General features: G+C 43.1%; 1 protein-coding gene across 2 annotated transcripts in view; it reads right to left on the reverse strand.

Annotated features, from left to right (window-relative positions):
- Positions 1-26,570, reverse strand: part of apaf1 (apoptotic peptidase activating factor 1) — a 63,075-nt gene that overhangs the window by 11,449 nt on the left and 25,056 nt on the right. For both annotated transcript variants that reach the window (XM_038996721.1, XM_038996720.1), the window contains 9 exons: positions 25,951-26,079; positions 25,630-25,755; positions 25,362-25,481; positions 25,116-25,241; positions 20,599-20,724; positions 19,558-19,689; positions 18,753-18,878; positions 13,176-13,301; positions 11,546-11,692 (listed from right to left, as the gene is read on the reverse strand). In XM_038996721.1, the coding sequence (XP_038852649.1) occupies positions 11,546-11,692; positions 13,176-13,301; positions 18,753-18,878; positions 19,558-19,689; positions 20,599-20,724; positions 25,116-25,241; positions 25,362-25,481; positions 25,630-25,755; positions 25,951-26,079 (1,158 nt within the window). The remainder of the gene's footprint in view (positions 1-11,545; positions 11,693-13,175; positions 13,302-18,752; positions 18,879-19,557; positions 19,690-20,598; positions 20,725-25,115; positions 25,242-25,361; positions 25,482-25,629; positions 25,756-25,950; positions 26,080-26,570) is intronic.

Here is a 26,570-nt window from a genome sequence, read left to right on the forward strand (position 1 = left end):
TTCCCTCCCCCTCACTGGCCACATGGGTCTTGTTAGCATACACTTAATGACCATAACACACACAGAGAGAGAGCAACAGAGAGACAGAGAGAGAGAAGCAGAAAGCTCTCATATTTTACCCAATTCTTACCCCTGTTCAACAGCTTATGATGGAAGGAGAGATTGAGAGAGGGGTTCCAATGGGGAGATGAAAAGGGAAAGAAACAGAGAATGAACATCTGAGAGAAAGGGAGAGGGAGAAACAGACAGAGAGAGAGAGACACAAAGTGAGCGAGTAAAAGAGAGAGTGAGAGAGGCAGAGAGTGAGAGAGGAGAGATGCCATTAGGAGAGTGAGAGACGTCCTGTGGGGAACAGAGAGATGGAGAGCAACAACAGCGAGTGTGAAAAGGTGAGATAAGGTTGGATGTCTTCTCTTGGTCTTCAATCACCTAGAGAAGAGAAGTGAGGTCTGACAACACTACCGACAGGCAACTGTCTTCATCTAAACTCCTCACATCCATCTACAATACTGTGTGTGTGTCTACGTATGTGTGTGTTTGAAAACGTGTGTGTGTCTCTGTGTGTGTATATGTCTGTACACGTGTGTGTCGGTGCATGATTCATGTGGAAGTACCTAGGGAAATGAATGAAGGTCAAATAAGGATGGTATGAGATATGTGGGTATATTGAGAAAACAGAACATACAGTGCCTTCAGAAAGTAGTCATACCTGTTAACTTATTCCACATTTTGTTGTGTTACAGCCGGAATTAAAATTTAAAAAATAATAATTCTCACCCATGTACACACAATAACCCATAATGACAAAGTGAAAACATGTTTTAAGAAATGTTAGCAAACTTATTGAAAATGAAATACAGACATTTCTAATTTACATAAGTATTCACACCCCTGAGTCAATACTTTGTAGAAGCACCTTTGGCAGCGATTACAGCTGAGAGTCTTTCTGGGTAAGTCTATAAGAGCTTTCCACACCTGGATTGTGCAACATTTGCCCATTATTCTTTTTCTTAAAATTATTCAAGCTCTGTCAAATTAGTTGTTGATCAATGCTAGACAACCATTTTTCAGGTCTTGCTATAGATTTAAGTCAAAACTGTAACTCGTCTTTCAGGAACATTCCCTGTCTTCTTGGGAAGCAACTCCAGTGTAGATTTGGCCTTGTGTTTTAGGTTATTGTCCTGCTGAAAGGTAAATTAATCTCCAAGAGTCTAGTGGAAAGCAGACTGAACCAGGTTTTCCTCTAGGATTTTGCCTGTGCTTAGCTCCATTCCGTTTCTTTTTTATCCTGAAAAACTCCCAAGTCCTTTACGATTACAAGCATACCCATAACATAATGCAGCCACCACTATGCTTGAAAATATGGAGAGTGGTACTCAGTGGCGACCCGTCATTTAGGGTATTTTATTTTGGCATTAATTCATGCCACATATCAGTTCGCAAACAATGCAATTAAAAATAATAATAATGTTGAGTTAATAAAGCCGCATACAAACATGGTCTCTTTCTTGAGTAAGGCAGCTCCAAAATGCAGGCGTTTCAGCCTAGCTCAGTGATTTCTGTGGTGGAGGGGCAGCTAGCGGAATATACAGAGCGTAGGCGTTGGTAATCTTCTTTAGTTGTGCCGTGATTGGCTCAGTGTTCTGTCACTCATGGGAACACTACGTCACCGCAGAATCTACAGGGAAAGCTAGGCAGTTTAAATCCCCTTGGGTGCTGCCATAGATTTACATTAGAAGTGCCTATTTAAGAAGGCTCAAGGTCATTGGCCACAGATAAAATGACATCAAATCACATTATATCTACCGTAGCTTTGATTGGATCATGTTACTTTCAAAATCTTAGCTAGCTAGCAGTCATCACCATGAACCACGTCAACAATCTACTGGAAAATCCTTTTCCATCCTTGCAATATGAAGATAAATTATAGATAAAAAAGGTATCGTGCTCATCGGCCATTGGACATAAACATTACACAACAAGTCGGAAATCGCAAATTCAACAATGAGTGGTTTGGAAGGAATCAGTAGCTAACTGAAAGCGTTGCAAAGCAATCACCATTTTGCTTTGCCTGCCTGCTATTTGGTGGAGAGGGTGTGTGGTCCAAGTCTGGGTTTAAGGATTTAAATAATCTGTCTGAAATGGTCTCTTTACCAAGCTTAAAAAGATAAACATTCACTCGCAACACCATGGGCCAGAAAAGGTTGAATACATTAGCCATGCTGTCCATCCAGCATGACTTCTTCCGTGTTTAAGACAACTGGGAACTCTTTTTAGTATTTATTTTTAGAGTTCCCAGTTATCTTGAAAGCACCTTTGATGACAAAATTTGCCCACAAGAAAGACCGCCACGCCACCTTCCTATTCAAGTAAGCACAACAACGGTCCAAAAATGTATGATGCTGCATATATTAGCTCATGTGCTTTTATTCACGACAAAGGGACACTATATAATGTTGTTGGGTCTGTAACCATGAGGGGATACTATATAATGTTGTTGGGTCTGTAACCACGAGGAGGGGATACTATATAATGTTGTTGGGTCTGTAACCATGAGGAAGGGATACTATATAATGTTGTTGGGTCTGTAACCATGAGGAAGGGATACTATATAATGTTGTTGGGTCTGTAACCATGAGGAAGGGATACTATATAATGTTGTTGGGTCTGTAACCATGAGGAGGGGATACTATATAATGTTGTTGGGTCTGTAACCATGAGGAAGGGATACTATATAATGTTGTTGGGTCTGTAACCATGAGGAGGGGATACTATATAATGTTGTTGGGTCTGTAACCATGTTTGCCAGTGACTCTTCCCATTCAAATATTATTTTTCAACAAAAAAGTTCAGTAATTCTAGTTGATATTGCTAGTTTTTTTTCTTTCTTGCTTTACTTGCTAAAATCACCAGTGGTGGTACTCAATAATGTGTTGTGTTTTCTCCAAGCAACACTATGTATTCAGGAATAAAAGTTTATTAATTGCTTTGCCACATTTTTGCAGTATTACTTAAGTGCCTTCTTGCAAACAGGATGCACGTTTTTGAATATTTTTTATTCTGCACAGGCGTCCTTCTTTTTACACTGTCAATTATGTTAGTATTGTGGAGTAACTACAATGTTGTTGATCCATCCACAGTTCTCCTATCACAACCATTAAACTCTGTAACGGTTTTAAAGTCACCATTGGCCTCATGGTGAAATCCCTGAGTGGTTTCCTTCCTCTCCGGCAACTGAATTAGGAAGGACGCCTGTATCTTTGTAGTGACTGGGTGTACTGATACACCATCCAAAGCATAATTAATCACTTCACCATGCTCAAAGAGATATTCAATGTCTGCTATTTTCTTTTCACCCATCTACCAATAAGTGCCCTTCAAAAATCTCCCTGGTCTTTGTGGTTGAATCTGTATTTGAAATTCACTGCTCAACCTTACAGATAATTGTATGTGTGGGGTACAGAGATGAGGTAGTCGTTAAAAATATATATGTTAAACACTATTATTGCACACAGAGCGAGTCCATGCAACTTATGTGACTTGTTAAGCACATTTTTACTCCTGAACTTATTTAGGCTTGCCATAACAAAAGAGGTTGAATACTTTTGTCTCACTACATTTCAGCGTTTCATTTTTAATAAATCTGTAAAAATAAAAATAAACATATTTCCACTTTGACATTATGGGGTATTGTGTCGGCCACTGACAAAACATCTACATGTAATCTATTTAATATGCAGGCTGTAACACAGAAAAATGTGGAAAAAGTCAAGGGGTATGAATACTTTGTGAAGGCACACTATATGTGGGTCTGTTGAGAGAAAGAACACGTACACAGAGACAGAGTGTACAACACATTACAAAAACCTGGTCTTTCCATGACAGACTGACCAGGTTAAAGTTATGATCCCTTATTGATGTCACTTGTTAAATCCACTTCAAATCAGTGTAGATGAAAGGGAGGAGACAGGTTAAAGAAGGATTTTTAAGCCTTGTGACATATATTGTGTGTGCCATTCAGAGGGTGAATGGGCAAGACAAAAGATGTAAGTGCCTTTGATCGGGGTATGGTAGTAGGTGCCAGGTGCACTGGTTTGTGTCAAAAACTACAACGCTGCTGGGTTTATCACAGTTTTATCAAGAATGGTCCACCACCCAAAGGACATCCAGCCAACTTGACACAACTGTGGGAAGCATTGGAGTCAGCATGGGCCAGCATCCCTGTGGAACACTTTCAACTCTTTCTAGAGTCCATGCCCTGATGAAATGAGGCTGTTCTAAAGAAGGTGCTCCTAATGTTTTGTACACTCAGTGTATGTGGGTATATTGAGAGAACAGAACATACAGTGTATACCCACATACATGTTATGTTCTGCTGACATAGGTGTTTCTAACATGCATGGAATCAGGAAGCTGATTACTTATGCAACTAATATATTTTATTTATTTTTTATTAATCTTTTAAAATGTATTGAAAAAATTATTCCACTTTGAAAGAGTATTTTGCATAGATTATTGACAATGTTCAATAAAAAAAAAAAATCTATTTCAATCCCACTTTACAACACAATAAAATGTGAAGAAATCCAAGGGGTGTGAATACTTTTGCAAAGCACTGTATTTTGGAATATTGAGAACTCAACATTCTATTCCTTGCATTAGTCTTTTATAGAACCGTAATGTACTAATATAGAGCACTATGTTGAGTCATATAGTACTGTATAATATTGTATTGGAAAGCATCAAAAAGTAATATAATGATAAATTAAATACTGTGTGGTTATCAAGATAGGTGATTGCACCTACAGTACCAGTCAAAAGTTTGGACACACCTACTCATTCCAGAGTTTTTATTTATTTGTACTACATTCTACAATGAAGAATAATAGTGAAGAAATCAAAACTATGAAATAACACACATGAAATCATGTAGTAGCACAAAAAAAAAAAAAAATTAAACAAATCAAAATATATTTTATATTTGAGATTCTTCAAAGTAGCCACCCTTTACCTTGATGACAGCTTTGCACACTCTTGGCATCCTCTCAACCAGTTTCATGAGGTAGTCACCTGGAATACATTTCAATTAACAGGTGCAATCACATTCCCAGTGGGTCAGAAGTTTACATACACTCAATTAGTATTTGGTAGCATTGCCTTTAAATTGTTTAACTTGGGTCAAACATTTCAGGTAGCCTTCCACAAGCTCCCCACAATAAATTGGGTGAATTTTGGCCCATTCCTCCTGACAGAGCTGGTGTAACGGAGTCAGGTTTGTAGGCCTCCTTACTCACACACACTTTTTCAGTTCTACCCACAAATGTTCTATAGGATTGAGATTAGGGCTTTGTGATGGCCACTCCAATACCTTGACTTTGTTGTCCTTAAGCCATAACTTTGGAAGTATGCTTGGGGTCATTGTCCATTTGGAAGACCCATTTGCGACCAAGCTTTAACTTCCTGACTGATGTCTTGAGATGTGGCTTCAATATATCCACATAATTTCCCTTCTCATGAAGCCATCTATTTTGTGAAGTGCAACAGTCCCTCCTGCAGCAAAGCACCCCCACAACATGATGCTGCCACCCCCGTGCTTCACGGTTGGGATGGTGTTCTTCGGCTTGCAAGCCTCCCCCTTTTTCTTCAAAACATAACGATGGTCAGTATGGCCAAACAGTTCTATTTTTGTTTCATCAGACCAGAGGACATTTCTCCAAAAAGTACGATCTTTGTCCCCATGTGCAGTTGCAAACTGTAGTCTGGCTTTTTTGGAGCAGTGGCTTCTTCCTTGCCGAACGGCCTTTCAGGTTATGTCGATACAGGACTCGTTTTACTGTGGATATAGATACTTTTATGCCTGTTTCCTCCAGCATCTTCACAAGGTCCTTTACTGTTGTTCTGGGATTGATTTGCACTTTTCTCATCAAAGTACGTTCATCTCTAGGAGACAGAACATGTCTCCTTCCTGAGTGGTATGATGGCTGTGTGGTCCCATGGTGTTTATACTTGCGTACTATGGTTTGTACAGATGAACGTGGTACCTTCAGGCGTTTGGAAAATTCTCCAACGGATGGACCAGACTTGTGGTCTACAATTTTTTATCTGAGGTCTTGGCTGATTTCTTTTGATTTTCCAATAATGTCAAGCAAAGAGGCACTGAGTTTGAAGGTAGGCCTTGAAATACATCCACAGGTACACCTTTGATAGGCTAATTGACACAATTTGAGCCAATCAGAAGCTTCTAAAGCCATGACATAATTTTCTGGAATTTTCCAAGCTGTTTAAAGGCACAGTCAACTTAGTGTATATGTAAACTTCTGACCCACTGGAATGGTGATAGTGAATTATAAGTGAAATAAATCTGTCTGTAAACAATTGTTGGAAAAATTACTTGTCATGCACAAAGTAGATGTCCTAACCGACCTGCCAAAACTATCGTTTTTTTAACAAGAAACGTGTGGAGTGGTTGAAAAATGAGTTTTAATGACTCCAACATAAGTGTATGTAAACTTCCGACTTCAACTGTATTTGGTAAAAGAACAAGTCCATATAAATGGCAAGAACAGCTCAAATAAGCAAAGAGAAAAGACAGTCCATGATTACTTTAAGACATGAAGATCAGTCAATGCGGAAAATGTCAAGAACTTTGAAAGTTTCCTCAAGTGCAGTGGCAAAAACCATCAAGCGCTATGATGAAACTGGGACCACCACATGAAAGGAAGACCTAGAGTTCTCTCTGCTGCAGAGGATAAGTTCATTAGAGTTACCAGCCTCAGAAATTGCAGCCCACATAAATGCTTCACAGAGTTCAAGTAACAGAGACATCTCAACATCAACTGTTCAGAGGACACTGTGTGAATCAGGCCTCCATGGTTGAATTGCTACAAAGAAACCACTACTAAAGGACAGCAATAAGAATAGACTTGCTTGGGCCAAGAAAACGAGCAATGGACATTAGACCGGTGGAAATCTGTCATTTAGTCTGATGAGTCCAAATTTGAGATTTTTGGTTCCAATCGCCATGTCTTTGTGAGACGCAGAGTAGGTTAACGGATGATCTCCGCATGTATGGTTCCCACCGTGAAGCATGGGGGAGGTTGTGTGATGGTGCTTTGCTGGTGACACGGTCAATGATTTATTTAGAATTCAAGACATACTTAACCAGCATGGCTACCACAACATTCTGCAGCGATACGCCATCCCATCTGATTTGTGCTTAGTGGAACTATCATTTGTTTTTCAACAGGACAATGACCCAACACACCTCCAGGCTGTGTAAGGGCTATTTGACCAAGAAGGAGAGTGATTCTTGGAGAGTGATGGAGTGTTGCATCAGATGACCTGGCTTCTATAATCACCCGACCACAACCCAAATGAGATGGTTTGGGATGAGTTGAACCGCAGAGTGAAGGAAAAGCAGCCAGCAAGTGCTCAGCATATGTGTGAACTCCTTCAAGACTGTTGGAAACCATTCCAGGTGAAGCTGGTTGAGAGAATTCCAAGAGTGTGCAAAGCTGTCAATCAAAGCAAAGGGTGGCTATAAAATATATTTTGATTTGTTTAACACTTACATGATTCCATATGTGTCATTTAATTGTTTTGATGTCTTCACAATTATTCTACAAAGTAGAAAATAGTCAAAATATAGAAAAACTCTGGAATGAGTAGGTGTGTTCTAAAATTTTGACTGGTACTGTATTGACTGGTATTGGTCTGTGGTTGCATATCAAATGGTGCACTTTCCCCTATACAGTGCACTACTGTTGACCAGAGCGAGTTGGGCCCTGATCAAAAGTAGTGCACTAAATAGGGGAATAGGGTGCCATTTGGGATGTATACTATGTCTCCTCAATCCTAAGGACTAGTGTTGACTTAGCAACAGTGGAGGTGTAGGGGAGAGGAGGAAGATATGAAGCTTCTGTAAGTATGCGCACGCTGTGTGAATTACTTGGGGTCTCCTGCTGTGTGTGTGTGTGTCAGGATGAGCCTCTTCACACATCCCACCTCTACTTGGATCATGGCACTATGACAGATTGTCTCACAGCAACTCATGCTGAATCTGTGAGGTCCCGCTGATTCTCTGAGTGTACCTATGTGCATACCTGTGTCTGCGTGTGTCTGCATGTTTGTGTATCAGTGTGTGTGTCTTCATGTGCGTGGTGTGTGCCAGACTGTGTGATATATAGCTGTACGTCGGGGGCTGTCTCCCAGGTGTAAGACAGGCTGTGTGAGGTATTATCGGGCAGAGAACAGAGGAGTGATGGGGGTCAGTGTGATATTACACCCTCACTCAGAGAGCTGCCCCAAAACACCTTATCGCTCCCTGACACACACACACACACACACACACACACACACACACACACACACACACACACACACACACACACACACACACACACACACACACGTGTGATGTCCTATCCTGGTGTCTCAGAGGCTTAAGGAAGCATTGGAACAGCTCCCAGAGGGTCACACACCATGCTGCTTTTAATTACACTACCTGATAATACCTGTCTTATGGACCAGACAGAGATAGACAGAGACAGAGGTAGAGATGGCATGGAAAAGAATTAGAGTTCTGCTCACTGTTGGCTGCTTCCTCAAGTTAGTTTTCATACAGCGTGATACAAAATCAACATTTGGAAAGACATGGTGTTCTTCAGGCAGACAAAGCTACAGTACAAACTAGGCCTTAAATCAATCAAAACCCAAAATTGTCAGAGCAGAAGGAAGCAAGTTTTCTTCCAGGACAACCTTGTACGTTGCTTGATTCATGCGTCCTCCACAAAGACACATTTCACAGTGGGTGCGAGACACTGCGGCTTGTAGGCCTCTCCAGGTCTCACACCCACTGTGCAATTTGGTGGAGGATCGGTGATGATCTGGGGGTGCTTCAGTAAGGATGGAATCGGGCAGATTTGTCTTTGTGAAGGACGCGTGAATGAAGCCACGTACAAGGTTGTCCTGGAAGAAAACTTGCTTTCTTCTGCTCTGAGGATTGGTTTTTCCAGCAGGACAATGCTCCATGCCACACAGCCAGGTCAATCAATGTGTGGATGGAGGACCACCAGATCAAGACCCTGTCATGGCCAGCCCAATCTCCAGACCTGAACCCCATTGAAAACCTCTAGAATGGGATCAAGAGGAAGATGGATGGTCACAATCCATCAAACAAAGCCGAACTGCTTGAATTTTTGCGCCAGGAGTGGCATAATGTCACCCAACATCAATGTGAAAGACTGGTGGAGAGCATGCCAAGACGCATGAAAGCTGTGATGGAAAATCAGGGTTATTCCACCAAATATTGATTTCTGAACTCTTCCTAAGTTAAAACATTAGTATTGTGTTGTTTAAAAATGAATATGACTTATTTTCTTTGCATTATTCGAGGTCTGACAACACTGCATCTTTTTTGTTATTTTGACCAGTTGTCATTTTCTGCTAATAAATGCTCTAAATGACAATATTTTTATTTGGAATTTGGGAGAAATGTTGTCAGTAGTTTATAGAATAAAACAAAAATGTTCATTTTACCCAAACACATCTCTATAAATAGTAAAACCAGAGAAACTGATCATTTTGCAGTGGTCTCTTATTATTATTTTTTTTTATTTATTTTTTTAAATTTGTATCCCATTTTCTCCCCAATTTTCGTGGTATCCAATCGCTAGTAATTACTATCTTGTCTCATCGCTACAACTCCCGTACGGGCTCGGGAGAGACGAAGGTCGAAAGCCATGCGTCCTCCGAAGCACAACCCAACCAAGCCGCACTGCTTCTTAACACAGCGCGCCTCCAACCCGGAAGCCAGCCGCACCAATGTGTCGGAGGAAACACCGTGTACCTGGCCCCCTTGGTTAGCGCGCACTGCGCCCGGCCCACCACAGGAGTCGCTGGAGCGCGATGAGACAAGGATATCCCTACCGGCCAAACCCTCCCTAACCCGGACGACGCTATGCCAATTGTGCGTCGCCCCACGGACCTCCCGGTTGCGGCCGGCTGCGACAGAGCCTGGGCGCGAACCCAGAGACTCTGGTGGCGCAGCTAGCACTGCGATGCAGTGCCCTAGACCACTGCGCCACCCGGGAGGCTGTGGTCTCTTATTTTGTTCCAGTGCTGTATATTTTGTAATAATTTCCAGCTGAAATCTGGATACAGGTTGGATTGAATAGGGCCCACTGTTAATACATACAGATGCAATTAGTTTGTTTTATTTATTCTGTCCCCACGGCTCCCCAGGCTAAATTAGCCGTTTAACTATGAATACACAGCTGCCACGGCAATTATTATGACTGACAGCTCACCTCTCACCCACGATAAATCAATCAACGCTCATTACAAGGGATTCTCCTCTTCAGCGCAGACAGGCATAATAATCAATCACTGCTCGTTACATCCACACATGCTCAGATCCATCAAGTCAACGCGCCTCAGGAGAAAGAGAGGAAGTGTGGAAAGAGGAAGTGATAGAGTGATGAAGAGGTATTCTGTCCTTCTACCACTCTGGATAAGAGCGAGTGTCATCAGGAGGTAATGATGGAATTGGTAGTTAGATTCTCCATCAGTATCCATGGAGTTGACTCATTAAGTCTAGTAGTTAGGTTCTCCATCAATATCCATGGAGTTGACTCATTAAGTCTAGTAGTTAGGTTCTCCATCAGTATCCATGGAGTTGACTCATTAACACTATGCACAACATATTGACTGATCACAATGGGCTTAATGATCTGGGGCTCATCAATAGAAACTAGAATCTTCCCAATGAAGACAACAAACAAAAAGGCTAGCTAACAACTGCGAGAGAAGTTTGAAATTAACATGCAGTCAATTTATTTTGTGTTTCTTGGATACAGTTTGATTCAAACAGACACTTGAATATCACATAAAAAGAGCCACGCATGAGAGTTGTGTTGAGAGACATTAGAAGAAAAACATCCATCACATTGATCCAATGTACGTTAAAATCACTGGTTTAATATACTTCATACATTTACTAGAGGCTTTTAGAATTCAGAGCGGAACAGACAAGTGAGATAAGGAATACTGCTGTTGAATTTTCCTGAAATCACTCAGGCAAGAAACTCCCTCTCTCTCCACTCACACGCACGCCCGCCCATCCACGCCCACCCACGTATGCTAAATGTAATGCCCCCAAGCTTTCTTACACCACAGTAGGTTTATAGTACTCCCAAAACAATAGTCACAGTGAGAGTGTGAGTGAGATTTCATATCTCATCCTCCTCCCAACTTGATTGGATTGCGGAGTGTGTGTCTGCTACTCCTCTCTGATTACCTCCAGTTTTACAGGAGGGATCACCTGGGGGTCAGCCTCAGCCGGGCTCTGATTGGCTTTTTAACCAGGCAGTGATGATGTAATCCCCGGGGGACAAGGGCTCTGGTCGATAGTGCTTTAAACCTCTGTTTGTTCCCCATTAGTGTGTGTGTGCGCGCATCTATTTGTCTTTACATGCTTGTGTGTGTGTCTCTGTAAAAGTGTGTGTGTCTCTCCGTGTGTGTGTGTGTGTGTGTGTGTGTTTCCTACCTTAATGTATCCTCCTGTAGACAGCAGCACAGTGTTGTCTGGGGAGAAGTGCAGGTCGGTCACCCAGCCTCCGTGCAGAGAGTCCATGGCGTCCTTGTTGTCACAGGAACAGATCTTAAGCAGAGTACCATCCTTCACGTTCCACAGCTGAGACACGAGACACACATGAGACAAACGAATGAAAAATGAGACAAATTAATGAGATCTAGTAGTTATAAATGGTGGGGTGTATGAGACCTAGTAGTTACAAATGGTGGGGTGAATGAGACCTAGTAGTTATAAATGGTGGGGTGAATGACACCTAGTAGTTATAAATGGTGGGGTGAATGACAGCTATGGACTTATTATCAACCTGGTATCCTAGGAACCTTTTGACTAGACGGCCAGAAAATATCTAACTCCAACCAGAACTACAAACTAAAATAACAACAAATATCTCATGTACTGTTCGGGCTACTTTAGTACTTTCTAACATGGCCATCTAGTGACTACCACATTATAGACATACAGTAGTCTACAGTTAGGTGTGTGCAATAATCCAGTCCTTGAATGCTACAGTATCTTGTGCTTTTCAACTTTACCTTTCAGTCAATGACTACTTTCACTGATTAATAAAGCACCATAGAGACGTAAAACAACCCTCCATTTTAATCCTGGAGTTATGCAACTAACAACCATGAGCCATACTGTCCTGTCTATATAGGACACAGAACATGCTATATTTAACACCTTGCATGATTCACTGAGAATGACTCAAGTGTTTCCATAGAAACAAGAGGGGCATATATTCTACTCTATGTACTGTAATTCAATCTTGTGGATTAAGTCAGTTTGCTTCTGTTTGGTTCCCAATGAACACAACCCTGGATGATTGACTAGACATGATTGACATGTCATGACAAGATTTTAAAGTGACAGTTCACTCCAAAATAAAAGTTTGTCAGTTGTTTTCGAACCTGGGAAGAGGCATGAGATGTGGACTCGTCGACATTAGATCACTTTTCAGGTTCGAAAACTTGAGTGTACTCACAAACTTTAGAGTGTAGTTCAAATGTACTAGTCAGACAGTCAGTCAGGGATAGTTTGTGGAAAGCAGCTGGTAGAGGAACAATGTGATTGTAGAGGAACAGACAGGTCCCTCTGTCACGCTCTCATTTCTTCAGTCCCTAGTCTGTCCCTATCTTTCACTCTCCCGGTTCTTCTCTTTAATTGTTCTTATTTTCCGTCATCCCCTCTTGCACACTCTTTCTTCTCTTACCCCACTTTCCCTTCATTTCCATCATCCCTTCTCCCTCCATCTCTCCTTCTCTCTTTCTCTAGGATCTATGCAGATGCCAGAGCCTTAGGGATTCAATCTGACTAACTGTCTTCTACTTCCTCCCCTCCTCCGCCTTCTTTCCTTCCTCTTCATCCCCCCTGCCGACCTGCACACCTGCTCCACATCCTCCTCTCAGTCTCTTTAGAGGTGCAGCACTTCTCTCAATTTTTCTATTGCTCCTTCCTTCACTCATGTGCTCACTCCTTCACCTACCCCTCCCTAACCCTCAACTTCCCTCCTTCACTCACTCCTTCCTTCCTTCCTCCCCCTTTACTCACTCACCCCCCCTTCCATCCCTCTATCCCTACCCACCCGTATCTCTCCGTTGTCGTCACCGGTTGCTAGGCGCCGGCCGTCCCAAGAGAAGCGGCAGCTGCGGACACAGTCCTGGTGGCCGTTCAACAGGCGCACGCACTCCCACGATGCACTGCTCCACACCTGAGAGCCAATGAGAGGAGAAACAGGAGGTTACAAAGGTTTGTCGAAAATAAAACATTTTCAAATATGTTCTTTTGAACATACCATAGCAATTTTGGTTAGGCCACTTCTATATGCAGAGTGCCTTGGTTAATTCAATAATTTCCTTTTCCCCCTGAAGGCCTGTCTATTGTTTCTCTATGCTGCTAGTCTGGTAGCTCAACTCACTGATAAATGGAGCCTGGCATCAATTAAAGCCTCCTGGCTGCTTCTTTGATAGATGATACTGCCCATACCATAATGCTATTTTTACATTTTATTAACCCATCCACCACCGCCCCTCTTCAGAGGACAAATATATATATTTTTTTTTACAGCTTTTCTGCTACATATACATACATGGTACTTTTATATAAAGCAGTCACATAACAATAATACATTACCAAACTATGTATTATTACCAATCCCACCCCTCAGCCACTCTCAGCCCATCCCACCTATCACCATAGACCACCCTCGTTTGGTTTCCATCTACCAGATATTTTTCAATTGTACTGTGATGTTTTACATAATTTTTTTACCTTTCTAAATTGTAAAGTATCCACAGATTGTGAGCTAAAGATGAAAACTTTTCCTACTAGTATTATATTATTTAATGACCGACTATGGCTTTCCAAATTGCCCAACACTGCTATTTGCAAGGTTAATGTTGTGATTTTTTGAACCATTCCTGAACCTGTGACCAGAAACAAGCTACATAGGTGAAATAGCAGAATAAATGATCGAGTGATTCTGTCTTTTCGCAGACAAATCTACAGAGCTGAGATTGTTGTATGCCCCATATATATAGCATTCTGTCGGTGGCAAGAATTTATATAATTATTTAAATTGAAAAAATAAGTGTTGAATCAAGTGTTATTTTTTGTATCAGTTCATAAACCATGTGCCATGGAATCGGTACGTCAAAACACTCTTCCCATTCATTTACATCCTGTATGGCACAGCTGTCAACATTTTTGTCCTCAGATGGAACTGATATATTTTTCTATTTACGCCAATTCCTTTTCAGACAATTTGTATCTTTAATATATGGCAGGTAAACAAGTTCCCTACCTTCTCCACTTGCCTCCTCCATTGTGGTAGTGCTGCAATCAGTTGGTTGTAAATTAGGATTGAGCAGATATTCCCATGTATTTTCGATAGCTGCATATGTGACATAAGTCCTCCATTTCTAGTCATAATATCGTTCATAAATATAATACCATAAAAAATAAAAAATCCATAAAGAATGTTTTTTTAATTAAATCAGTATATTTGAGTTTAACCATAACATTTGTTGTATCTTTTCTGGAGGATAATACTGAAATTGTAACCAGCTTTGTATGGCTTGTTTAAGAAAGGGCGATACTTTAAACAACATTTTATTTTCAATTAGTCGGAAATGAGAAGTTGTAATCTGTATGAAGACAAAAACGCTATTTTTGAACAAAGGATGAGCCTTTCTTAATAATCTACTGGATAACCATTTTGGGTTTAAGTATAATTTACGCATGAGTGAAGCTTTAAGTGAGAGGTTTAAATATTTCATATTTAATAATTTTAGCCCCCCAAACTCATATTATTATATAAATAGGCACGTTTAAATTGTCTGGCTTAACATTCCAAATAAAATGAAATATTTTTTGCTCATAAGATGTAAAAAACGAGGCGTTTGGAGAAGGCAGTGCCATTAGTAAGTAAACTGTGATAGGATCAAAGTGTTAATCAATGTGATTTTTCCATAAATAGACAAGTATTTACCTCACCATGGTTGCAGAATCGTATCTATTTTTGCTAACTTTCTATTGAAATTAATTGTGGTAATTTCATTTATATTTTTTGAGATGTGAATACGAAAGTAGGTCTACTTCACCATCCGCCCATTTTACTGGTAAACTACAAGGTAGTGTAAACATATTTTAATTTAATCCCATCAGTATGTAAAGTACATATAATTGTTGGGTTCTGACTTCTAAACTTGAAATATCCTTGTTCGTGGTACTGAGGGAGAGAGGGGAATGCAGAATGTTTACGTTCTGTTAGAACGTTTACATTCTGTTAGAACGTTTACGTTCTGTTAGAACGTTTACGTTCTGTTAGAACATGTTATTGTTAGACGTCATGGTATCCTATGGGAAGGAGAAGGGCCACAGTCTGGTTTCAGTTGTTGGGTTGTAATTTGAAATAGTTGCTACACCAGAAGTGAATGGTTATCTGTAGGAGGAATGTACTGTATATGGTGGGGTCAATTAAGGTTGGATATGAGCCAGGGGCTTGGACTGTTACTGAGTAAGGAAAGGGCAATCACATGGTTGTGGTCACTGATAAGGGTGGAGAGCTGTGGATTAGTGAGGAATCGGGCCGAGGTCAGGTCACATTTAGGGAGAAGGAACAGTTTATTACCCACATCACTTACCTTCCTGCCTACCATTAAATATGTAATGTTAAGAGAAAGGGAGGAGACCACCTAAAGTGGGGTATATATACACACTTGTGCTGGTGGGAACATGTCTTTCTCTGTTCAGCTATCTGACCCATTTGGTGAATACACTTGGTTTGAGCTTTTCCTAGTTGTCTGTTAGGTTCTAAATAAACAGAGTAAAAACTAACATAATAAAGAATACTCTGTTTATTACAAGAACACAATGTTCTTATTAAATTTTCTCCGTCTTTCTGTCTGTCTGTCTGTCTCTCTCCCTCTTTCGCTCTCTCTTTCATGCTTGATGGAGAGAACATCACATGGTAGATGATTAAAAAGTTATTTGGCACAACGTCTCGTAGTCATCTGAAGGTCAAAAGACAGAGGGAGGAAGGGAGAGAGAAAGGAACAGAGGAGAGAGAGACGAGTGGAACAAAAAACTTCCGTCTTTTATTCTATCAGACAAAGACGATCAGACACCGGGTTCGGCTTTGACCTATGCTAGCAGACAGAAAAAGACAGTGGGTGTATGTGTGCATACAGTGGCTTACAAAAGTATTCACACCCCTTGGCATTTTTCTTATTTTGTTGCCTTACACCCTGGAATTAAAATAGATTTTGGGGGGTTTGTATCATTTGATTTACACAACATGCCTACCACTTTGAAGATGCAAAATATTTTTTCTTGTGAAACAAACAAGAACTAAGACAAAAACATGTAAAACTTGAGCGTGCATAACTATTCACCCCCCCAAAGTCAATACTTTGTAGAGCTACCTTTTTCAGCAATTACAGCTGCAAGTCTCTTGGGGTATGTCTCTATAAGCTTTGCACATGTGCCCATTCTTCAAGGCAAAACTGCCTCAGTTCCTTCAAGTTGCTGTACACCAGCGGAACCCATCTATCTTTCAGTCATACCACAGATTCTCAATTAGATTGAAGTCTGGGCTTTGACTAGGCCATTCCAAGACATTTAAATGTTTCCCCTTAAACCACTCAAGTGTTGATTTAGCAGTATGCTTAGGGTCATTGTCCTGCTGCAAGGTGAACCTCCGTCCCAATCTCAAATCTCTGGAAGACTGAAACAGGTGTCCCCTCAAGAATTTCCCTGTATTTAGCACCATCCATCATTCCTTCAATTCTGACCAGTTTCCCAGTCCTTGCCGATGACAAACATCTCCACAGCATGATACACCATCACTGTGGGGATGGTGTCCTTGGGGTGATGGGAGGTGTTGGGTTTGCACCAGACATAGCATTTTCCTTGATGGCCAAAAAGCTAAATTTTAGTCTCATCTGACCAGAGTACCTTCTTCCATATGTTTGGGGAGTCTCCCACATGCCTTTTGGCGAACACCAAACATGTTTGCTTATTTTTTTCTGGCCACTCTTCCGTAAAGCCCAGCTCTGTGGAGTGTACGGCTTAAAGTGGTCCTATGGACAAATACTCCAATCTCCGCTGTGGAGCTTTGCAGCTCCTTCAGGGTTATCTTTGGTTTCTTTGTTGCCTCTCTGATTAATGCCCTCCTTGCCTGGTCCGTGAGTTTTGGCAGGTTTGATGTGGTGCCATATTCTTTCAATTTTTTTAAATAATGGATTTAAAATGGTGCTCCGTGGGACGTTCAAAGTTTCAGATATTTTTTTATAACCCAACCCTGATCTGTACTTCTCCACAACTTTGTCCCTGACCTGTTTGGAGAGCTCCTTGGTCTTCATAGTGCTGCTTGCTTGGTGGTGCCCCTTGCTTAGTGGTGTTGCAGACTCTGGGGCCTTTCAGAACAGGTGTATATATACACTGAGATCATGTGACACTTAAATAAAGTCCACCTGTGTGCAATCTAACTAATTATGTGACTTCTGAAGGTAATTGGTTGCACCAGATCTTATTTAGGGGCTTCATAGCAAAGGGAGTGAATACATATGAACACACCACTTTTCTGTTTTTTTTGTTGTTGTTTTTTTGTTTTGTTGAAAGAAGTAATTTTTTTTCATTTTACTTCACCAATTTGGACTATTTTATGTATGTCCATTACATGAAATCCAAATAAAAATCCACTTAAATTACAGGTTGTTAATGCAACAAAATAGGAAACACGGCAAGGGGGTGAATACTTTTGCAAGTATGTGTGTGTGTATTCGTTTGTGGATGGCGGAACCACAGCCAACCCTTCAGACTACTATTCCACATCATTACCAGAGTGTCTAGGTCCAAAGCACTAATGAAAGCATGCTGGTCTGGTGAACAGAAATACACAGTGTGGTTAATGGGAACTGAGCCATTACCCCCCCCCCCCACTCCACACACCAGAAACATGCAATCCTCCAATGCCAAGTTGGATGCTGACAAATAGCCATTCCCACAGTGAGTGACCAACTCAATGATCCTGTGACAGAAGACAGAGGGGGAAACAAGGATAGAAAGTAGAAGAAAGAGGGAACAATACAAACTGATGGAGAGAACGAGGAAGGACGATCGAGGGCAAAAACACAGTAAGGTGACTGAGTGAAAACCTAGTCAGAGGAGAGATCCTCTCCCAACCTACAGTGTCAAAGTCAACCGCTGAGCAGCAGCCTGCTCTCTCTCACAAACACGCACAGACACAGGTAATGCTAGGTAGGAGGAGAGGGCAGCGGTACGGTCTGTAGGTTGCAGTCAGACTTAATGACCGCTGGAGAGACAGGGAGGCAAGTGGGCGGCTTGACCGCTGGAGTGACAGAGAGGCGAGTGGGCGGCTTGACCGCTGGAGGGCCAGGGAGGCGAGTGGGCGGCTTGACCGCTGGATGGCCAGGGAGGCGAGTGGGTGGCTTGACCGCTGGCTAAGTTAGCGACCGCAGTAACCATCTGCTACATGTCCACCTCAAGCTACCAATGATCTTTAGTTGACCGCATAATAATGTACACTATACACACGGTTCTGAAAGGATCATGATATAGACAACATGTCTGTCTCACACAGATCTAAGAATTTAGGCTAGGTACTGTCACATACTGATGACACGTGTCTGTGTGTTACCTTGGCAGTCTTGTCAGCGGAGGTGGTGGCGAAGAGCTGTCCGTCAGGCGACACGTCACAGGCTAGCACCGCCCCCTGGTGACACACTAGGTCCTGCAGCCGTTCACCACTAGACATGTCCCACACCTGGGGGGAGGGAGCGAGAGGGGGAGACGCTTTCTGTGTCACCTCCCTCTAGTAAATATCCTTCAGTTCATGTAAGTGCACGCTGATTGTAACTTGTTGCTTTTAACAGGTTTTGCATGCATGCGTGTGTGTTTAAGTCTTACTGTCTGTCTGGTACTGCATGCGTGTGTGTTTAAGTCTTACTGTCTGTCTGGTACTGCATGCGTGTGTGTTTAAGTCTTACTGTCTGTCTGGTACTGCATGCGTGTGTGTTTCTAAGTCTTACTGTCTGTCTGGTACTGCATGCGTGTGTGTTTCTAAGTCTTACTGTCTGTTTGGTACTGCATGCGTGTGTGTTTCTAAGTCTTACTGTCTGTCTGGTACTGCATGCGTGTGTGTTTCTAAGTCTTACTGTCTGTCTGGTACTGCATGCGTGTGTGTTTCTAAGTCTTACTGTCTGTCTGGTACTGCATGCGTGTGTGTTTCTAAGTCTTACTGTCTGTCTGGTACTGCATGCGTGTGTGTTTCTAAGTCTTACTGTCTGTCTGGTACTGCATGCGTGTGTGTTTCTAAGTCTTACTGTCTGTCTGGTACTGCATGCGTGTATGTTTCTAAGTCTTACTGTCTGTCTGGTACTGCATGCGTGTGTGTTTCTAAGTCTTACTGTCTGTCTGGTACTGCATTCGTGTGCTTGTATTACCTTGATGGTGCCGTCAAAGGACCAGCTGAGGAGATGTTTCTCTGAGGGTGAGGTGGTGAGCAGAGAGAAGCATCTGACCTGCTCCGTGTGGCCCTCCAGAACCACACACTCACCTGTCCTCCACCTCCACACCTACAGGGGGAGAGAGAGACAGAGAGACAGCGAGAGAGAGCAAGAGAGAGCGATCACCTTCTGGTACTGGAGTGGGTAAAAGTTGCACCTCAACCAGGGATTTAGCACAACCACAGTTATGGAGGGTAAGCTGATCCTGGATCTGTGCCCAGAATGGGAGTATTCAGCGGCTAGGAGGGAATGGGTACTGGGCAGAATATTGGCCTCTATGCAAATATCTCAGACAATGATTGACACATCAAACTCTCACCACTCCAGAAGTCAGTGGTCAGAGTAACAGCTATGTTTACTGTATAGAGCTATTCACATTCCCTGTAGGTCAACATTTCCTCAAAGTGAATCTATCCACCAAATATTCCCTTTTCAGCGAAGCTACTGAAACATTATTCATATAAACAGGAGACGGTCCATGGACAGTAAGGGACTAAACAGGAGACGGTCCATGGACAGTAAGGGACTAAACAGGAGACGGTCCATGGACAGTAAGGGACTAAACAGGAGACGGTCCATGGACAGTAAGGGACTAAACAGGAGACGGTCCATGGACAGTAAGGGAGAATACAGAGTATGATGAATACAAAGTGAGGCTGTGCTGTTCTGATTTGCAGCAAGGTGGTGCTCTGGATAGCGTGTGTACTTCTGATAGGCAGATAAGTCTAGCAGTGGACAAGCTGTCCTAAAAACAGAGTAGAGGAGATGAGAGAAAAAGAGGAGATGAGAGGATATGTTCAGTGAGGTGGAACAGTAGAGGAGAGCTGTTAGGGGTGACAGAGCGGAACAGTCCGAAAACATCACAGACGCACGCACAGACACACAAACACGCGTAACAGACACGCACAGACACACAGGGAAGGAAATAACAAACCACAGAGAAGAAGAAAAGAAGGATGAGGAAGAGAAGGGCCCCACCCGTATGGTGGTGTCCTCAGAGGAGGTGATGAGAGTGTGTCCCTCCGGGGTGAACTGGCAGTGGAGAACTGTCCTGGTGTGACCCTGAAGAGTGGCTAGAGAGGTCCCCGACGGCACCTCCAACACCTGGGGAGAGAGAGGGAGGAAGGAGAAGGGAGAGAGACAGATGATTCCATTTCAATCCTTTATTACTGTGTCAAAAGAGCAAAAACAATCTATTAAGATCATGAGTTGACACACATCCCAAGAAGTTGGAGAAGAATAGTAAACTTAGAAAAAAATTGAATAAGATAGTCACACAATATTTTGCTCCCAAAAGTGTAAAAACAAGCAACTGCTCAAGTGAGATGGAAAACGGGAGACAGAAAGAGGAGGGAAGACAGAGATATTTAGAGGGGAAAGCTGGGAGGATAAATCGATAACCTTCTGACTGTCTATGGGTAAGCCTAGACCAAAACTAGTAAAAGATAAAGATGTGGAGCAAAATAAAAATATATTAGAATAAAAAAGGAGACCAACGTAATGCGTTTGGGTTGACAGTGATAAGCTCATCAAAAAGGAAAACATTGAAATATTACCGGGCTCTGCGTGCGATTGATCAGCCCATTCGGAGAGTGGATCTGCCCTGACTGCTTTGTGTGAGGGTATGACAGACAACACTGTCACAGCAGGAGAAAAAGCAGCTCTGATGCTCAAAGAACTGGCTTCAAGTTACAAAACCACTTTAATCTTATAAGGGAGACAACGGAAACTCTGACAACCTAGAGTACATTATTGAGGTCCTAGAATTCCAACTGTCTTAGAAACTTCCTGCGCCATCTTTGCTAACTTGACTGAGTAGTTGGAGTAGAATTTTAAGGCTGAATTCTGTTGACATTGAACTATTGTAAATTATTGCAAACTTAATCAATTAAACTTAAGTTATTCATTAAAATGGTAAGATTTAGAAACAATAAGGGCCACACTTGAAGTCTATTAATATAATCGCAAAATAATTCAACCCAATTAACCCTCCTGGTAAGATGTCTATAGTGTAAACCAATAAACCAAAAGGCAAAGAAACACACAAGCTCATAACTTTAGACAAACAATGACTACACATGCATGCATGCACACACACACACACACACACACACACACACACACACAGACACTCACAGACACTCACAGACACTCACCACAAGGTGAAATCTCAAACTAGGATTCACCTTGTACTAAAATATTTAAACCTCTCAAATAAAACTCTACTTCAAACAAACGCGTGAGAAGGCTAGCCGAAGGGCATGCCAACCAGAGGACGCTCTGCGATGCTACTGGGAAACGGGTTTCAAAAGGTTGCCAGCTCACCTCAAGGTTTGGGAATGAGGCAGCAGGGAGGGTGCTCAGGGCGATATGGGGGAAAGGTTGAGTAAAACATGTTAGCGTTAGGAATACTAGTTTGGCTTATGACGCTTAGGAATAAACAGATCAACGAAAGCAGCACAGATCTGATCTGAGAGCAGTGGTCATCGGAGCACCTTACGATGAGCGGGTTAACATGTACTGATCCCTGATCTGTTTACATCCACATCTGCTGACTCCCTAGTGTCATACTGCACACAGAAAGATATGCTGTGACGTGCACCTTAAACTCCATTTGAACAATAGATCACTGCACAGTACCGGAGCTATCCCTCGCCCTGACACTGATCACAATCCCTTTGAGAAGGTCAAGGAACACACACACACCTTAAAATACTATTTGAAAAAGATCAGGACTTGATTGAGCCTGGTGCAATGGACAAATGGAATAGTCCCAACAGTGCACACCCTGACCATCTAGGCAGACTAAAGCAAAGTATTTATAATATTATTTGAATCCAGGTCGAAGCACACAGTGGAGGCTGCTGAGGGGAGGATGGCTCATAATAATGGCTGGACTGGTATCAATCACATAGAAACCATGTGTTCGATACAATTCCATTGACTCCATTCCAGCCATTATTATGCGCCGTCCTCCCCTCAGCAGCCTCCACTGACGCGCACAGATGCCATATCACGCTACCATACCTGCACACTGCCTGTTTCTAGCCCTAGCGCCAGCAACAAGCCCTTGTGAGGGGTCAGCCGCTGTAGAGTCCTCCATCCAATGGTCCTCAGTACCTGCCTAACTGTCATCCCTCCTGCCTAGGGTAGAACACACACAGTCACTCTCTTCAACACTCCTGTCCCTCTCTTTCTCCAGCTCACCCTCTCTTCTTTTCCTTCTTAATAGAAAAACAGCATGTCATTTCAACAGAGGAGAGAACCGAGCCAATCAAAGTGGCAATTACGGCCCAGAAAGAAGACTAGAATGTGAGGCATGCGTCAAACTGAGTCAATGACAACGAGGGCATTGCTTTGTGAGTTCATTAGAGTTCTGGTCAATTTGTTACCTCTCTGCTCTAATAGCACAGTGGCTCTGATGTAGAGAGTGAACGAGCGAGAGAGAGACAAAGACAGAGAGAGAGAGCAAGAGAGAGAGCAAGAGGTAGAGGGAGAGAGTGCGAGCGAGAGCGGGGGGGGGGGGGGGGGCAGACTACTGCAGCAGCGGACCTGGAAGGACACAAAGCAGCAGCTCCCTCTGGTGTAAATGAGAGGAATTAGATGTATGGAACAGGTGTAAAGACCAACACAAGTATACTCACAGTGAAACCAACATTTCCATGGTATGCCCACTTTTCACATATTAACTAACTGATATTACACAACCCTGCAGTGTCTTTCAGCTCCACTCATTTCAATCATTATTATCCCTTTATCCCTCTGTCCTCAACCCTCTGTCCTCATCCCCCTCTTGACTGAGAAGAGTAGACAGACACCCAGGTGTGTGTGTGTGAGAGAAGAGGCCTGAGTTATTATAATCCATTAACCCCTGTGTTGGTTAGAGCCCAGGCCCCCTTCATTAATTAATTAAAGAGGTTCCTGAGGTGCGGCCCCAACTGCAGTACAGAGTTCTACACACCTGCCAGGGGACAGAGGTTGTGTGACACTACTTACTACCACTTCCAGGGACATCCCTGAGTCTCCACACACACTTCCAAAAGGGACCAGATTTTCCTGGGCTCACAGTAAGCAACCATTTATCATGGAGACAGGGAGCGATGGAGCAAGTAGAGCAGAGAGTGGGAATAAATGAGAGAGGAGAGTATGAGGAAGAAAAGGACAAAAGTAGGAAAAATCGAATTTATGACAACTAGAAAAGAGAAGCAGAAAGAGAGAGAACAGAGAGAGAGCTGGGTACCGTAGGGTACATTAGTACTGAGACAGGGTTGACAGGCCAGACAGACAGAGAGAGAGAGAGAGAGAGCTGGGTACCGTACAGTAGGACTGGGACAGGGTTGACAGGCCAGACAGAGAGAGAGAGAGAGAGAGAGAGCTGGGTACCGTACAGTAGGACTGAGACAGGGTTGACAGGCCAGACAGAGAGAGAGAGAAAGAGAGAGAGCTGGGTACCGTACAGTAGGACTGAGACAGGGTTGACAGGCCAGACAGAGAGAGAGAGAGAGAGAGCTGGGTACCGTACAGTAGGACTGAGACAGGGTTGACAGGCCAGACAGACAGAGAGAGAGAGAGAGAGCTGGGTACCGTACAGTAGGACTGAGACAGGGTTGACAGGCCAGACAGAGAGAGAAAGAGAGAGAGAGCTGGGTACCGTACAGTAGGACTGAGACAGGGTTGACAGGCCAGACAGAGAGAGAAAGAGAGAGAGCTGGGTACCGTACAGTAGGACTGAGACAGGGTTGACAGGCCAGACAGACAGAGAGAGAGAGAGAGCTGGGTACCGTACAGTAGGACTGAGACAGGGTTGACAGGCCAGACAGAGAGAGAAAGAGAGAGAGCTGGGTACCGTACAGTAGGACTGAGACAGGGTTGACAGGCCAGACAGAGAGAGAGAGAGAGAGAGCTGGGTACCGTACAGTAGGACTGAGACAGGGTTGACAGGCCAGACAGAGAGAGAACGAGAGCTGGGTATGGCACAGTACAGTAGGACTGAGACAGGGTTGACAGGCCAGACAGAGAGGGTTCCAGCACAATGTCACCAGACATTACTGGATGTGAGAAACACCTCCGCCAGCAAGGTGAACATGATTTTTACACACCACATCGACCAACTCTTCCAAGCATAGGCAGACCACAGTAGTCACAACGCTACTAGAACAGCACCAGTGGTAAAACTGTCAAACTTAGTTTTGGTGTAACATTGTGTACAGCTTTACCTGAAAAAAAATGTCTCTTCATGCCTTTCCTACAGCTCAGTTGGTTTTTATCAAGTTTGGCAGTGATACAGTCTTCTCCAGCCAAAAAGCCTTTTACATTCCTGGCACTTTTCCCTCATAGCACCTGCACTTTTGTCAAGTTAAGCATAAATTATACGTAAGCATTTTCCTACTTTTGTGTCCTTGAAGATTTTTGCTTTCTGGTATGTGTGTGAGGGGAAAAGTGTGTGTAGGTGTGTGTATATGTGAGCGTACCTGTATGTGTGTGTGTGTATGTACCTGTATCGTCCCATCCTCTCGTCCCAGCCCCACGGCTGAGGTCTGTGAGCAGATAGCAGTGCAGCGGATACGAGACTCCTGGTCCTCTGACTGGAACATCACCGCTCCGGTCCTCCCATTCCTCACCTGACACACACACACACACACACACACACACACACACACACGTCAGCCTGCTGGGTTAACACCTGTCACATCTGTAAGACATCATTGTGTGCGCGCGCGAGTCCAGCCTAGTCCTCTCACCTGCAGTCTGTTGCAGTTGTCGGCGGCAACCACAGTAATGTCACCGTTGTTAAAGAGCACGTCAGAGTCCCTCTTCAGACAGACAGCCGAGGAGGTGTGGACTTTATTAGTCTCCCACACCTGACACACACCAAGGCATTACATTTTTTATGCCATTAAAAATGTTAAATGGTTAAGTACAATATGTCACGAAAAGGGTTAACTGATGAAGACAGATTGGACAAATTATTGACAGAGAGCAGACGCACACACACACACACACACTTACCCTGACGGTCTGATCATCAGAACAGGAGAGCAGTAGAGATCCGTCAGGGGAGAACTGGACTCCATGGACCCAGCTCAGATGACCACTACAGTCAGCCATCTTCTTACTGGTCTTAATGTCCCACAGCTGGAGGGAAGAGACGTATGATGTCATATCCTGCCGTATGATGGTGTAGTAGTTTGATAGGGCTATAGCCACCATGTGTGTACCTACATGGCACAGTGTAATAGTCAACAGGCTGTGTGTGTGTGTGTGTACCTACATGGCACAGTGTAATAGTCAACAGGCTCTGTGTGTGTGTGTGTGTGTGTGTGTGTGTACCTCCACAGCATAGTGTGACAGTGCGATGGCCACCAGGTTGCTGCTGGGACAGGCGTGACAGTACTGCACCGTGCTCAGACGACTGGTCCGGATCTCCAACAACATGGCCGCCGTCTCTACATCAAACACCTGGGAACAGCAGGAGGGATCTGTCACTACACCATAGTTATAGCTGGTGATCGCTCTCTAGTGCAACTGCCAATATGTGGGGCACAAAATTGATTCCATGCATAAGCTAGTGAGAACTTTCTAGACACTTCTTGTTGGCCCCTTGGAGGGCTCATAGGTTGTTAGGTCGGACCATGTAGAGATCTAATTGTAAGTTGCTCTGGAGTGTTTGCTAAATGACTCAAATGTAATGTGAACTGTAAAGGACATGACGGGGCGGGATTAGATAGAAGCAATATGGTAATAGCCTGATAAGCTGTCCCATCTAGCGGAACCACTCAGTTCTGCCTCCAGGGCAAGACTCATGACAATACATGTCAACCTGCATCTCAACAATCGATGATGATTTCCATATCTTCCAACTTTGCAAAGTGTGGGATTGTGAAGGGAAAAGCAGACCGAAGAAAAGAAAGGGAAAGAGACGGAGAGAAAAGAGAGATTGAGGTGGAAAA

Source organism: Salvelinus namaycush, chromosome 6 (genome assembly GCF_016432855.1).
Source record: "Salvelinus namaycush isolate Seneca chromosome 6, SaNama_1.0, whole genome shotgun sequence".
Classification (NCBI taxonomy): domain Eukaryota; kingdom Metazoa; phylum Chordata; class Actinopteri; order Salmoniformes; family Salmonidae; genus Salvelinus; species Salvelinus namaycush.